The sequence below is a fragment of the Meleagris gallopavo genome, chromosome 2, assembly GCF_000146605.3.
Source record: "Meleagris gallopavo isolate NT-WF06-2002-E0010 breed Aviagen turkey brand Nicholas breeding stock chromosome 2, Turkey_5.1, whole genome shotgun sequence".
Taxonomy (NCBI): domain Eukaryota; kingdom Metazoa; phylum Chordata; class Aves; order Galliformes; family Phasianidae; genus Meleagris; species Meleagris gallopavo.
The window spans coordinates 15,713,217-15,729,802 of NC_015012.2; the positions used below are offsets into that span (position 1 = coordinate 15,713,217).

Consider the following 16,586-nt stretch of genomic DNA (forward strand, 5'->3'; position numbering starts at 1 on the left):
AAAAAAACAACAAACCAAGACATTCCCAAACAGCTCAGTTTTTCATTTTTCCCCACAGTACACTTGCATTAAGCAGCTCACAAATCAAAGAAAGACACTAAAACAATGCTCTTCATCTAACACAGAAAGCTTATTTTTTTTTCACTGTACAGGAAGATGTCAGAGTCAAAAGTATTACTTTTCAATCTATGCAGTGTCTAAAGAGCAAAAAGAATGAGTAAACTCACTTTCTACGGTAATTTTTGTACTGCAGTGCTAACAGCTGAGATTCTTAGCAGTGTGGTAGCAGAAAATTTGGAAAATGTATCAGAGCAAAAATGGTGCCAAACGCCATTGAAAATACTTATGACCCTGCCATCTGTTACTTGTATTGAGTTTATATTCATTCTGTAACTAACTACTATCTGGAGAATTTGGATATTTAAGTTTATGTCATTTTATAGTCTTTCAGGGGACTATTTAAAGGAACTACCAAACAAAACTACCAACACCATTCTTTCCTATTTTTAAATAACTCTCTAAAAAGTTACTGTTATGCACTGTAAAGTAGTTAAATAAATTGGAATGACTGCCTAACACTGAGTCCCCCTCATTAAAGCGGTTCAACTAAACATGAACATGCATTAAACACTTTCAGTACTGCACATTTTAAGAATTCCATTCTACATTACAATGGCTTTCACACAGATGAAAACACCAGCACAACAACAGGACAAAGCACGAGCTCTGAAAAAGTAAAACAAGGACAAAACCAACACTGACATAGAAAGGCATAAGATGAAATATACCAGGTTAGATCTTGCAGTGTAGTATATGTCTTCTGTATTGTCCAAAAAATCGCTACTGTCAGGCTGTTCATTAGATAAGAGATCAAGAAATTCAAGTTATTTACATTGTTGCTGAAAGCCAGGCACAGATAAAGGGAAACATTTTTGCAAAAAAGAAAAACAATTTGTTAGTTGAAGCTCAAACCATGTTAGAGCAGTTCAGGGAGGATAAAGCACAGCAAAGGGCATTGTGCCATCACCAAAGGCTACTGAATCACACCAAAATAAGGACATTGTTCAACACCTGAGCTGTGGTATTGGGTGAAAAACTGCCTCAGTAAGATGCAGGTATGCACGAGCTTAAAATTAAAGTGCATTACCAACAGTAACTTATCATGCAGCAGTTGTCCAGTCCTTTGGCTTGAGTACTCGTACTCTTCGGTCAAGCAGCATGAAGATTATGCATGTTTTAGCGAGATAAAAGCAAAAGGGTCAGAAGAACTGCTTTAATTAAAGAGATCAACATCGTTATTGTTGAAGGAAGAAATAGTACCTCTTGCCCCTGCTTCCATTTAAAATCATTCTTTCCCCACTCAATCCACTCCTTGGAAAGATCTCATTGGCTTCTGACACACCAATTTGAGTTTTCCACTATTTCCACGTCCAGCAACAAAATATATTTTGTCTTTGGTTTCTAGACTGAACATCATCACTCTCAAAATCCCACTCTCTCTCTTGGCTAACAGCAGTTGTAATAATCAACACAACTCTCCTAACTCTCAATCCACAGCGATAAGAACAGCTACTGCAGATACAAATATTTGATGTAAGCAGTTGTTACGGTTTTGTTTTTTAACAGGAACTGTATCTTGCTTGCAGTGGCATTTTCAGATATGTCACAGTAATCCTGTGACAGACGAGCTGATGGTTATTTCATAAATGGCCATTCTTTTCCATTCACACCTACACTGAAAACAAACTTGTACACTACTACTAAAAAAATACTCCTACCAGGTCATCAGACATAATATATTATTACTTTGATATAAAATACCTTAAAATGAACACATTTTTATCTCAAAAAGACAGATCATGTCTGCTTGCTTCATTTCAATATGTGCAGTGAGGATGTTAATCTCCACAAGCAGATAAGGCAAGATTTGAAACACACAAACTCTGACAGGAACACAAAACAGTAAAATTTCCAGAGTTAATCTGGACATTTCAAGCCTCTTCTTGCAGCAGCAAGGGCTTCCAAATGGTCCAAAGTCCAAAGGCCCTGATTGCTAACAGCCACTGTGGAAGAAGGTCCAATTTCCCCTTTCCAAGAATACCTATCAAAGAAGTGCTCTGAGAAGTGCTCTCTTTAACCTCTGCAGAAAATCTACACACACAGCTACAGCTAGGACCTCTAATGCAGTTACACTGGCGTCTAAATACTGTATCTAAAATCATTGTGACATCCTGAATATGATGGGGAAATTGTTCTCCCCCATCTTGATTAGATTCCAGAAATATCAGACTACCTGCCCAGCCAGTTGCAGAAGAGCAATATTGCACAACCTCATACACCCAGAGCCACCTGGCCCACTGACAAAGAACAGGGCACTGTGAAAGAGATTTAAGCACAGCTACAGAGCCATACTAAGGCAATAAGCATCAGAAATCCCACTTGTGGTCTGAAGACTACGGAAAAGGAAGTACATTCCCAGGCACCAACCAACTCTTAGGAACAACTGCAACTCCAGGATCTGAGCTGATGTCCCTCTCACCTAAAGTACTAAATCAATTTATTTACATTAACACCTGCTTCAGAGAACACAGTAGTCTGCAGTAAGGAAGCATCTTTTTAACTAGGAAGTCTAGGACTGTGAAGAAACCACCAAAGTGTATGAACACGGAAAGCAGCAGCCTCCATAGAAGAGGAATTTACTGCAGTGGTGTGACAGAGCACAAACACCTTCACTCACACTGCCTGAGTTCACATACACCTTGTACTGGCAGACATCCATAGGAGGAAAACATCAGCACTATACACAAAACAGCAGCCACCAAACTCAGTGTATTTCAGGTGTGATCCAGGGCCACAAAAAGTTTGTTTGCATGGGAAAATAAAAAACCAACAAAAATCTATTTTCAAATGCATTACATCTCTTCCCAGGCTCTAAATTTTATAATTATTTTTATTAGTTACCATTGTCAATGTGAGCATGAGGGAGATAAGCATCTGAGTACACATACAGAGCAATTTTATAACTAAAACAATAAGGGAACGATACACTTGGCAACAAAGTATAAAGGACAGAGGAAACCTATACATCACATAGCACATACATCACACCTGGTAAAGTCCACAAATAAGGCGTCTGTCTGTATAGTGTAATGGCACCAAACAATTTTGGACTAGTATGTTCCTGCTGGGAAAACTGCTACAAATTTTAGTAGTGTTAAGAAAGTACACTATACATCTTAGATTTCCCCTACTCCATGGATATTTGCAGAGAATAATGTATAGTGCACTGCACATCTTGCTTGTTACTCACAAATTCATGATGTGGCTCTGTTTCTTTCCTCAAGGGTGGATCAAATTTTACTTGACCAACTAAAGAGAAGAAAAGGAAAACAAATTAGACAGTGATTAGGCAACACTTAACTCCAAAGGTTAGCAAAAGTAATTCAGTTTAATGAGTATATCATATGTCCACTGATGGAAACATTTGACACACAGACACAAACTTGTGCCTGCTAGAAAGTAACAGGCACAGAAACTACTCTCAGGAAAGGGAGCACAATCATCATTAGAAGGACTGGGAGAAGAACTCAGCAAATAGGGCAGGGAAATGCCTTCTTTAAACGAGAAACACAGCTGTAATTTACAGGAAAAAAACTGATTTTGTGAATTCACTCTTGGATCTGTTCTTCTCAAGTCTCATTAGCACTAAAGAGAATTGATTCAAGTTCGGGGAAAGCTAATAACACTTTGTCTTTGGCAGGTACACTTCCCCTCTATTTTAGCTTAAGAAAAGACAACTGAAGCTGCCAGTAATGCTTTAGCTTAATTCAAGCAAAGGAATGACTACAATTTGGGGATGGAGTCTCTTTCTTACAGCCAGTGATCAACTTCCTCCCTTCTTGATTCCTACGTGTCTGTTTCAACTCAAAAGCCAAGACAACAAATACACTAAACTAAGGAAGAAAAATCTTTCTTTGACATTTTGTTACCCAGCATAATCTGGCACCACACTGAATACCTTTGCTGGTTTGGGACACAGGGCTATAACAACCAGCTCTCAGAAGAGCTCAGGTTGCACCCTGTTCAATTAAGGTAATTAAGATACGACTTGTTAAAGTGCTGACAAGACAAGGGTGTATTCAAATATTCTACATAAGTATTTATTTTGCTTAATCATCTGAAACCTAAATCTGTAGGTAAAATATCACTTTTTTTTTTTTTTAATTTTACTGTATATCAATTGAGATGTTTCTAAGTATTTAAAATACCCAGAATAGTGGTCAAAATTTCATAAAATCGTAAAAACATTTGAGTTGGAAGGTCCCTTCGAAGCCCATCTAGTTCAACCCCTCTGCAATGAACAGGGACACCTACAGCTCCACCAGGTGCTCAGAGCCCTGTCCAGCCTGACCTTGAGTGTCTCCAGGGATGGGGTTTCTACCACATCTCTGGGCAACTTGTGCCAGTGCCTCATCGCCCTTATCATAAAGCACATTTTACTTTTATCTAGTCTACATCTCCCCTCTCTTTTAATTTGTAACTATTTTCCATTATCCTATCACGAGAAATAGTTGATAAATAGTTTGTCCCCTTCTTTCTGATGGCCTCCCTTTAAGTGACTATCAACAATTAATTTCAGATCGTCACAAGCACGTGCTTACAGTTTATTTCAGAGCGCGTCTTTTCTTCTCTCACATTTCTACTTGTCGAATGAATTCTATGAGGCACAACAAGAGGCTAGAAAACAAAAATAAAATACTTCAAAATATATTTCACTTGAAACAATACCGTGCAGTTTTTTTAAAGCACATTACTTTAGCATAGTATCAACAAAGAAAAGAAGTGGAACCCAAAAATAATGTTTTTTGTATGTTAAATTTAAAGTTATTTGGAGACATTTCCCCTGAAAACAGCTTTAATTTCAGTGTATTTTTAAACTCCGAGTTTGAGCAAGTAAAGACAATGCTGATCAACATTTGCTTTTTCTCATGTTAACACTTCCCTTTTGTGCCTTTCAGTTTACAGGTATTATCAGCATCCAAAATAAGTAGTAATACTAACTCAGACTTGTTGACGGCATTTTCCTTTGTTTAAATACCTTTTCCATGGATTTCTATTTACTTCTATCTACAGAATGAAGTATCATGGACTTGAAGATCTCACTTGCTTGTCCTCAACCCCGTTGGATTCTCTCTCTTCCCTCCGCATCCACTGTTGCAGGTTCTTTTAAAAACTATAACATGAGGTTTCTTAGCAAGACTACAAGACCAACTGTCTGCTATGTACAATCAGGCCCCGAAGTTAGTAACATAAATCCTAAAACTGAATTTTCAGAAGGTCTTCTGTGAATAAGTCTTGGTCTCCAAGAAAAAAAATCTCATTCTCCATAGCGTCACCACAAGTAATCTATGAGAACTGCATATTTGCTACATTTCTGTTCTGAATATATGGCAGCAAAACAATTTGTAATGAAAGTAATCTGACATAACAGGGTCAGAAATTTGATGTAAACATTCCTTTTATAAATACTAATTCTAATCTTCACTTGGCAGCTTTATCTACAAAACAATGGAAAAGAGCTTTAACTGGTTCACAAAGAGTCATGAATAGCTCTGCAACTATTTGATCATGAAATATTATCCGAAAGCATTAATCCCCTCCTGTTTTCATCACACACAACTTCCCTGCTTTATATTAGGATCTTACACACATACACAGCATTTCACCTCACTTCCACATTCACTTTTGTCTTTTCTGAAGCTGGATGGGCTTCAGGACTAAGGGTATTTTTTCCCCATATACCTCACAGGCACACGTTTGCTTTTGGAACTGTCAGTGCCAAATGCCAGCCCTCCACTCATGCAAAACAGACAAACTGGGACCGCAGCTTAAAAACGGCTTGATAGATAGCTCAAGATGCATTTCAAGATCTGATCTGATTTTCCACTTGAGTATTTCAACCACAAAGTGCCGAAAGGTTTCTTACTCATAATCCTTTGCTGAAAGGCGTTGCTCACTTGCTCACTGTGCGTGAGCACTAATAACATCAGTTCATGAGCCAGGTTTTAGTAGGGGAGGACAAGCATTTTTGCTTTTGCAGTATTATTTTGCGAGTTCCTTGCATCCTGCCACAGATGTTCACTGATATTCACACTGTGCTACATGCAGAACGTGCCCTCACACTTCCTTTTCCTTGTCAACAGAATTACTGGAAGTAGCCAAATACTCATTGCTCTGTCACAAGGACGGAGTCCTCAACTCACCTTGAAAGACCTATGCTGACAACACATCAATAGAAGCAGCAGACACCCAAACTGTGCTTGAGGACAAAGGAATGTATGTTAGCTTCCAACACAATTGCCATTTTGGTACAATTTCAGGCATGGGATAGATCTCAAGAGCAGTCTTAAAGCCAAAACACACAGTGTTAAGGTTCAAACATAAGCACTTTCCTCTCTGCAACCTTTTCAGTTATCATATCAGTAACCACCACAAGAGTCACTGTCACAGGAAAGTGAAGAACAGACAGTTGCCAGCAGATACAATGGTTTACTTATAAGGGAGTGAACACAGAGTAACAATTGGAAATCCTGTCTTTGACTGAACTGGAAACCCAATTAAGTCCTCTGTTAGTTTTAGTGAGAAAACACTGAACATGCCACAATCACAGATATTGCTGCCAAATACTTATTGTAGCAAGGGGACACCTTCCTGATTATATCCAAACAACCTGATTCCATGGACCATGGTTATTTTGTTTTTGTTTTGTTTTTTTTTTTCCTCTACACTAAATTTTTCATTTGTAAGACAAGCTTCCAGACTATCCTTCCCAAACAGCAGCAAACAGCATTCCTACAAAATCAGCATGGGCCAGGTAAACAGCTAACATAGCTCATGCTATGTTGCTGCTTTCAATTTCTGATGGGTGCATTCAGTGTATCCTACTAGTTTGGAGAGGTGATTTCCCAAGTTCTGACGAACATCTTCAGTCTATGAGCAGGCAGGTCGTGGAGCATGTTTGAGAAGGTACACTTCTTACCCGCTTTGATAAATTATAGGAATGACCACAGTGACAACAATGGCTTTAATTATGACAGAATTCTTAATCTAAAACACAGATCTTGCTCAAGATGTCTTGAGTAATTTATTACAGAAGCAGATTCTAGACTTGTTTCCTTACAAAATAAACATAATCCAAACATCCAACTCATTTTGCAGGCAAATGAAAAGCCTCAATGGAAAATTATTTGGTAACATGACATCTGAGTTGTCTGATAAAGATGATCCAATGCTACAAGTAATGGCGCTTGAAGCTCACTGGACAGCTCAAGGCCATGTGATGAAGACTGAGAAGATTATGCCTATCCCTGAAGTCCATGAATGCAACAAAATATCCCTGAGTCAGGTAAGGTAAACAGCAAATGAACTAGCATTTGAAAGAATAAAAATTAAAAAGACATGCAAGGCAGCTTACATATCCTAAGCACTATCAACTCACCCAGTTTCTTTAAGATCATGAAAATAGGCACTCTTATCGCTGCTGTGAGATTATTTATTATTTTCTCCCAGACGAGGCACAGTTCTTCTCTGATATCAGGCTTCATTATGCAATAACTGATAAGTAATATATTGCACAAAGTAAGAGTTTTCTTAAAGCAAAGTCAGAAGGGACATCTGAGCGAATACAAGTTTGAAAGCTGCTGATAACTGTCAGTAAGATGTCTACAGAGTCACTTCAGTACACAAAAATCAGAGATTCCCCATGTGACTGGCCCAAAATGAAGGGTGAGATTTTTGCTAGAAAATATGTAGAAGTGACACGGGAAAATGGCACATCAGTGATTCAGGACAATTTCCAGGAAAGCTACTCAGTGCAAGCTTTCTTGATCTGAATGCTCCACTAATATGAAAGCAAGCTGAGAACAGCTATCTTTTCCTCTTACGACATCGTATGAAAGCTCCAGTTTTCTAGTTTCCACAGAAATACTGCTTTAAGGAGATCCCAGAGTTTTCTGCCATCACTGAATAGACGCTGAACTAAAGGACACCTGATCTTCAGATCTCAGAGCAAGCAGTGGATCCGAACTCTTCAGTGCTGATTCTTGACAGAGACAGAAACCTCTCTCTTGCAAGAATCAAACATATTAAGGATTTTCTTGCATTCTGACTTCCTTTTTTTTTTTAATTATTATTTTTAACAGCTTGACTACTAGGAACCACTTTTAAGAGTGCTAATTATTCAGTCCTTATGCCTTCCTCTCCTTCCTCACCCGTTTAAAAAGTACTTAAACACTGCTCTCCACAGTAGATTTCACCTTCACTTTCCACAAATCATTCATTTCAACTTCTAAGGAAGAATAAAACAGATGCAGCGCGTGACGTCTTGTATTTGATGTTCTAGAAAATACTAAAGCTCTTTCAACTTTTGAAATCTGAAAATGAGTATACTAAAGTAGATGCTTCTTTTAAGCCTATTTTCATTTGAAGGCATTTTTAGACTAGTTTAACCACATTAGGGAAAAAAACCCACAAATCTAAAAAACACACAAGCATGTAATTAATGAGTCAGTGGCATTTGTGTCAAAAGAATTTCTTTTCCCTGAAAGAGATAATCAATTAGGGTACTGTAAACATTAGGAAAGTCTTCATTAACAGAATTAAATACGAAGATAGGATGCAATATACAAAATATCTGCTTTTTCTAATGTAGGTAGCATTTCAGCCCTGTATTTACACAAGCATGCTGTCTTTTCCCTGCTGTTAAAGCACAAAAATCAGAGACTTTGACAACACAGTAAATGAAATCAAGTCTCATATTCTCAGACAGAAAAGAAAATTTGCAAAACACATACAGCAAAACATTTGACAAAAACAACCACTGAAACATTCTCATAGGAAAGTTGTTCAGAAAGTAGATTAAGAGCTAAAGAACAAGTTCAATATGTGTACAAGATGGTGTTATGAATGTACCCTGAGAAGATGGCAACAATTCCATGAAGAAACATAGCAGGACATATGGCAGAACTCAGGACTGACATATTCCACATCTACTTTCACACCATAAATTGGACAAGGACAACAGTAAATAAAACTATAACATTTACAACTCTCTTTTGAGCACTTCTTCCTGAACCACAACAAATTTAGCTAAGTGTCACATATAAAATTCAACAGTAGGATAACCTGAACTCTTGAGACTTCTGAGATCACAAAACATTCTGTGGTTCAACAAATAATAATTAATTAGCTAATCATTTAGTTTTATCGGAAAACAAATTCAACCTGATTTTGTAGATATAGCATATTCCTACCTCAGGATCATCATCATCAAAGTCATGGTAAGTGGAATGATCAGGATTATTCATTTTATCTAAAAGTTCAATAGCAAGACTTCGATTTAATGGCTGGGTAACAAAAGGATGCTGAAATACAGAACAAAAAAAAAACAGATTAAAATTCCAAACAGCCATATTAAGTGCATTTCCATTTTATAACTTACAAAAAAGAAAAATTAAAGAAAACCAAACAAAAATTTATACCTGCAGTAATTTTTCAGCAGTAGGTCTTTTCTTAGGATTTTTTGTAAGTGCCATTTTCACAAAATGATGGAAACTATTGGACCTGTAAAACGAAATGGTAAAATCAGCCCAGTGAAATACATGATCATTATCTACTGAAACAGAGAAGTGCTTACCATTTCATTTTGTCCTTTAGTTTAGGAGGCTGGAAGTTGCTTTTTGTCATTAGAAAAAGTGCTCTGAAAGAAAAAAGGTATAAATATATATACACACACACACATGCATGCACACACAAAATTAGTATAGACATTATTTTGCTGGCGGTGAGCCCATCAGTTTAAAAGATGCTACCAGAACAACACTGCTTATTTATGCATAAAAAAAGAGCTGTTAATTGCTGTGGCAGGAGGCCTTCCCACACCAGTACTGCTTATAAACTCCACATTCAAAGTCTGAAATAAAAAATTAAGGATCTTTTAACTAAATTTTGAGGTAAATGACACTTAAAAAACAATGTAGTTAACAGATTTAGAGCTGGTGCCTGAGTTGCAGTTTTAAATGCTTCAGAAGGCTTTGAGTTGGCCCTATAGTAAAAGCAATGTCACTAATCTGGGTCCTTCACTGTTTGATGATGCAGATTAGGAATGGCATTTATTAGAGGATGATTATGACATAATGTAACACGTAGATATGGAATCAGGAAAGAAAAGGCACAGATCAAAATGCACTTGGCAAGGGATGTGAAAAAAAACAAGAAGAGACAGGCTAAAGAGAATATACACCCACTCTCTGATAAATGAGAAGGGAAAATTAGCTGCAACAGACATGGAGAAGGCTGAGATACTTAGTAAGTTCTTTGCCTCAGATTTCACTGCAAGCCAGGCTTCTCGTCTCTCTCACATCACTGAATCTCTAGGTGGGACCTGAGGGAGCAAAATCCCTCCCACTGTAAGACAAAAGCAAGATCGAAACTGGTTCCTGAGACTGCATATGTACAGGTTTATGGGGCCTGATGACACGCGTCCCAGAATCCTGAAGGAACTAGCATAAGATGAAGAGCGGCTTGGCAACTATATGTGAAAAGCTGTGACTGTCAGGTGAAGTCACTGGCGACTGGAAAAAGGGAAACATCACTCCAATTTTAAAGGAAGGAAGAAAGGAAGATCCAGGGAACCAAATGCCTCTAATGCCTGTGAATATCGAGGAACAAATCCTCTTGGAACAGATTTTTAGGTACACAAGGGACAAGCAAGTGATCCAAGGCAGCCAGCACATCTTCACCAAGGGCAGATTGCAAAGATCTGCGACCTTCTGCATCAATCAATCAAAATAAAAAAAAATCACGATCAAGTGACAGCATTGGTGGTGCAAGGAAGGGCAACTAATGTTGCCTACCTGGACTTGTGCAAGGCCTCTGACATGGCCTCGTACCACATCCTTATCTCTAAAATGGAGAGATGTAGGTTTGAAGGGTGGACACTCAGTGGATAAAGAATCGACTGGAAGGTTGCAGCCAGAGGATTGTGGCCAATGGCTCTATGTCCAGAGGGAGGCTGGTCACAAGTGGTGTCCCCCTGGGTTCCATCTTGGGACCAGTGCTCCTCAACATCTTTCTCAAGGACAAAGGTGATGAGATTGAGTGTGCTCTCAGTAAATTTACAAATGACACCAAGCTGAGTGGTGCAGCTGACAAAAAAGAAGGAAGGGGTGCCATCCACAAGACTTGAACAAGCTCTAAAGGTGGGCCCACAGGAACGTAATGAGGTTCAACAAGGTCAAGAGCACAGCCTTGCACCTGGGTTGGGGAAATCCCGGATACATTTACACTCTGGGAAAAGAACTTATTGAGAACAGCTCTGCCAAGAAGGACATCATGGTCCTGGCAGATGAAACATTTAATACAAGCCAGCACCGTGTACTGCAATCTGGAAAGCCAACATCATCATCCTTAGCTGCATCAAAAGCAGGTGGCAGCAGGGCAAGGGAGGAGACTGTCCCTCTCTACTCTGCCCTTGTGAGGCCTCACCCGGAGTATTGCAACCAGGCGTAGCACCTGCAGAAAAAGAAAGATGCGGAGCTGTTGGAGTGGGTGCAGAGGAATGCCTTGAAGTTGCTCAGAGGGCTGCAGCACTTCACAAAGAAAGGTGAGGGAGCTGGGTTTGTTCAGCCTGGAAAAAAGAATACTCCAGGAAGACTTTACAGCTTCCAAATACTTAATGAGAGCTTATGGGATGGAGACTGACTGACTTTGTTTTGTTTTTGTTTTTTTCAACACAGTCTGATGGTGATAAGACAAGGATGAATCTTTTTAACCTAAAAGAGGGGAGATTTATATTTCATGTCACTGGAAATTTTTAACTAAGACTGGTGAGGTGCTGGAACAAGCTGCCAAGAGAAACTGTGGATGCCTCATACCTGGAGATGCTCAAGGCCAGGTTAGATAGAGCCCTGGGCAGCCTGAGCTGGCTCCTGATTTAGAGGTTGGCAACTCTGCTCATGGTAAGGGAGATAGAATTAAGGGATCTCTGAGGTCACTGTCAACTTAGGCCACTCTATAATTCTCTGAACATCCATGCAGTACTCCCAGACACCACAAGTATACAGAGCCAGCTATTCCAAATGGATTATTTATAAAGCTGTATTTACACACCAAACTTTAACCCCTCACTAACCTCATTGGATGCAGGTCAAACATTGGAGGCTGAAGTTCAGCAAGCTCTATAGCAGTTATTCCAACTGCCCACAGATCACAGAGTTGGTTATAGCCACCTTTTCTTTCTACTGCAGCAACTTCTGGTGCCATCCTACACAGTAGAAGACATCTGATGTAAGATACACTTCTCATCACAAATCAAATATCCTTCTGCATGCAGCCATAATTTCTCAACAGCTCTCAATATGCTGCATATACATTTATATGTGCCTGTGTGTATATATATATACATGCAAACAAATGCATATATATATATACACACACACACGTATGTATGTGCATGTAAAAAAGTATGTAACATACATTTATTGTTTTGAACTTCAAAAATTCACCCTCTGGACTACAATATTTAGAAACCACCAGGTTTTTCCCCAGTTCTCTTTTCAGTGAATAACATTGTGGTACTTGTGTATTCAGCTGAAAGCAGTGATAGGTAAATAATTCCCCAAGTTAGAAATTCTCTCCTCTGTAGCAAGCATGCAATTTTCCTCCATAATCTTCCTGTAAACAGGAAGGAAGTGGATGAAACTAATGTGTCTTGTACTTTTACAGGAACACAAGGAATCTCTGGACTACTAAACAGCTTAGGGAGATTCCTTGATGTTGCATAAAACGTAAACAGTATGCAAATACACACATCGCCCCAGATAAGTGACCAAACGCAACAAAATGACAGGTTTTTTTTCCTTCTGGAAGCATAAGGCCTGTCAACTTGGCACACTCCTTGTCTACAGTACCTGGTTCACTGTAGTATCAGTACACCTTATTTAGGTTTACAAAGTAACTTCAGATCCATAGGTGAAAAAAACTAACAATTTACACAAAGAAGAATACCTAAATGAAATGATTCACTAGGAATTGCCGCATGTTTTGGATTTGATTGTCCTATACAACCATATCAAATGCAACTCGCATTCCAATTTTTTTTTTTCAGAACACCTGAAAAGGATCAATGAAATAGGACATACAACTCAAAACAGATAGGACAGAAGAATGTAACGTAATGAGTTCTACAGTAAGGCAGTAAACAGCACTACTCAGAGGACATCTCAAATGATGCACTATTTAAACACAGATATCCTTGACTGTGCATCTGAAGATAACATCCAATTTGGTGGTACAAATGTGAAATATTTACATAAACTTTCACATAGAACTCATTAGAAAAAACAACACTAAATCGAAAAAGACGCTGAAGGCAGAAGGCATTACCAACGCAGAGGAGAAACATGCACTAACTTTAGAAAGATACAGAAGAGAAGGAACGCAAGGGTAAATAGTGTGGTTACTAGAACTGACAACACTGCACAGCAGTTTTGCCTTTCACTTCTCCCCCATCCCACTACCATGCCCTTCCCTGCTCAGCACCTATAAAGATCACTCAAACCTTCACATTACAACTTCTCTACAGTCTCAACAGTTCTCCTTACTTGCTTCCACTCCCAAATCTGAAAAGACTTGCTATGGAAAACTGATGCATTTTGTAAGTATTTAACTGATGTAAGCTTTCATAATTATTGTTTAAGGTTATGGCATGTCATTTGAGAACCCTGGTGCCATTTGGAAGTTACACAGTCATCCAGATCAGGACTCAAGCCACCCAGACATCTTACTCAGGAAACAGAGCAACAAATCAGTTACACAATCATGACCGATGGGTGTTTGTGCTGCTCAGAATGGGAAGTGAATCTGTGCCTTGGCGTGACTTATACTACAGAAAAATGCTAAAAATGCTGTGCTGTAATCTGTTTCAAAGACCGAATATTTGAACGTGGCTTTTTACCATCCACACATTTTCCTTGTATTTACTATGCTGCCATGTAACAGAACTTTGAGCATCTTTCTAAGAAACATACAAAACTGCTCCTTTTACAGTGAAGAATGAGTATCATGTACTTCAAAAGCAAAAAGGGAACAATCACTTTCAGTACAAAGAGAGGAGAAAACAAAAAGCTGAACTTTAGAAAAGATTACACAAACCAGTTTACTGAGGGAAGAATAAAGATACAGTACAGACAATAAAAACTTTATTTTGCATTCAGTTGGGCTTTCTTGCTTTAGTTCTTGCTTGAAAACAACAACAACAAAAAACATAGTTTAGAAAAAACATTTCACAAGCAGCAAAGGAATCCATGAAGTCAAACAAATGAAACTTGTTATCAACTGAGGAGTTACAGAGAAGACTTATCTGGGGTAGAGGGGAAGAAATGTAAGACACCAAAAAGGAAATTGAGAAGAAAAAAAATTCAAGATCACAGTTAAGAACATAAAACTGCAGACATACTTAAAATCAGACTAAACTGCAATCTATTAGTCAATAGTAACAGCAGCACACAGATGGGACCACAGAATCGCTCAAGTTGGAAAAGACCTTAAAGACTATCAAGTCCAACCACGAGCTAACCATTCTGCCCTAACTCTAACAGCCCTTCACTCAATCATGTCCCTGAGCATCACATCCAAACGGTTTTCAACATTTCAGAGCATTTGAATGATTTCACTAATGGTCAGCATTAAAAGAAAGACACAATCCCAGAAACATCAGTTTTTTGTGATGAGTCTATCCAGAAAGTTTGTGGCTTGCTTTAACATACATAATTTTTCAACAGAATGATGTTTGCTATGTATATATTGAAGATGAAGCAAAACACAATTACCAATATGGGGTGCCAATGAACGATTTCCTTTTGGCAATTGTAGCTGTTATCTGCGCAGATACTCCAAAATCAGCTATAAAAAATATAGATCATTAACAACTGTTCTGATGTAGCTCATTTTATTAAGAACATCACAGTTTTTCAGAGATTTCTTCACCGTATGAGTTTCCTAAGTATACTGGAAAATAATTTACCAAAACAAACAAACAAAAAACAAAAACAAAAACAAACAAACAAAAAAACCCAAAGAACAGAAACTTGGTGAATCTCAGATACTTTTGATTAATTCCACACGGCTGCCTACCAAACATGGAGGCCTCTCTCATTAGGGCAAGAAACACAGGGATAACGCAGAAGTTCTAACAACGACTAACATTCTTTTAATAAGATAAAACACATCATTTAATAAAATCCAAGGGGTTATTTCAGGCAGTTTTTAAAGGTATATTTCATGTTTAAGAATTCTGGATGGTATATTTCAATAAAAGTTTTTTAAAACCTTTGATTTGACTTCCACCCCATCTCTGCAACTCAGGAAGTTTTACCTCAGTGTTGCAAAACCAGACTCCAATTACTCCTAAGACAATAAATTGGTGCTACTGAGTTAGATCTTACCAGCAAGAGAAAAAGAATTCTGACATGTGCTAATCCCTTACATAACGAACCCTTACGTAATCAGACAAAAATCAGTAAGGTTTTGTTTTCAGACTACACGCAACTTACAGTTATTAACAGATCGTTAATTAACTTACCTAATTTTACATGTCCATTATCCGTTAAAAGAATGTTTGCTCCCTTAAAAAAAAGTGTATTTGAATTAAAACAGGCAGATTTTTGTGATGCTATATAAAACCAATATTTTTGTGATATATGACAGCAAATTAGCGGTGAGAAGATAAACCAAAGACTGTACATTTGAGAAATATGTAGCATTAACAAGGAAATGTCTGTGAAATTAGTAACTTGCCATTCTATTATATAAAGGAATTCAGATATTCAGTATTTTTCATGAATGTTTAGTATTCTTTAGCCCACAGTATTACAAAGTTCCCTGTTGTACACAAAGCCCTCTCAAAGAGCACAGAATTATGATGATTTGCTTATGAAGATGAATTCTAACTTTCTTTTTTCTATTTACACTGACTGAAAGGAAATAGGAACTCTAAAGGTCACAACGGAAGTAATTTGATTTTCTTTTCATATGCCAAGCTGGTTTTGTCTCCTTTCAGGGCCACAATAATTATAGCCTTAAGGGCCACCCTTGAAACTCCAGTGTTTTAACAAAACTATTTCTGTCTCTATGCAGCAGAGATTCCTCTAGCTCTCCCTCTGAAGGGCACAATGCTGCGTGGCTACATGCACCGCTTCCAGAAGCAGCTCAATAACCAAAGCTAACCCCAAATGATAGCTGGTGCCATGAAAATGCCACAAGAAAGAACTGGGAGCAAACCCGCTCCAAAGGGGGCAATCAGCTCTAAGCAGTACCGAGCAAAGGCTGGAGCAGGCCAAACACACAGCCAGACAGTGCTACAGCCACCAGCCCTGCCCACAGACTGGACAGAAAGGCAGCATGCAGGGCTTCCCAAACTGCTGCTTTCATACAGGCAGGGGGTTGCATGGGGAAGAAGTCGGGCCTGCAGTCATGCTCCAGCTACAAGGCTTACTTTGGCAAATGCTGCATAACGCAGTTAATGAGCC

At 38.4% G+C, this 16,586-nt stretch overlaps 1 protein-coding gene across 1 annotated transcript in view; it reads right to left on the minus strand.

Annotated features, from left to right (window-relative positions):
- MAP4K3 (mitogen-activated protein kinase kinase kinase kinase 3) overlaps positions 1 to 16,586 on the minus strand; it is an 80,595-nt gene that overhangs the window by 40,999 nt on the left and 23,010 nt on the right. The window contains exons 7-14 of the mRNA XM_031552347.1: positions 15,641 to 15,683; positions 14,889 to 14,961; positions 12,191 to 12,322; positions 9,695 to 9,757; positions 9,540 to 9,621; positions 9,312 to 9,422; positions 4,662 to 4,737; positions 3,311 to 3,369 (exon numbers count right to left, since the gene is read on the minus strand). Coding sequence (XP_031408207.1) covers positions 3,311 to 3,369; positions 4,662 to 4,737; positions 9,312 to 9,422; positions 9,540 to 9,621; positions 9,695 to 9,757; positions 12,191 to 12,322; positions 14,889 to 14,961; positions 15,641 to 15,683 — 639 coding nt within the window. The remainder of the gene's footprint in view (positions 1 to 3,310; positions 3,370 to 4,661; positions 4,738 to 9,311; positions 9,423 to 9,539; positions 9,622 to 9,694; positions 9,758 to 12,190; positions 12,323 to 14,888; positions 14,962 to 15,640; positions 15,684 to 16,586) is intronic.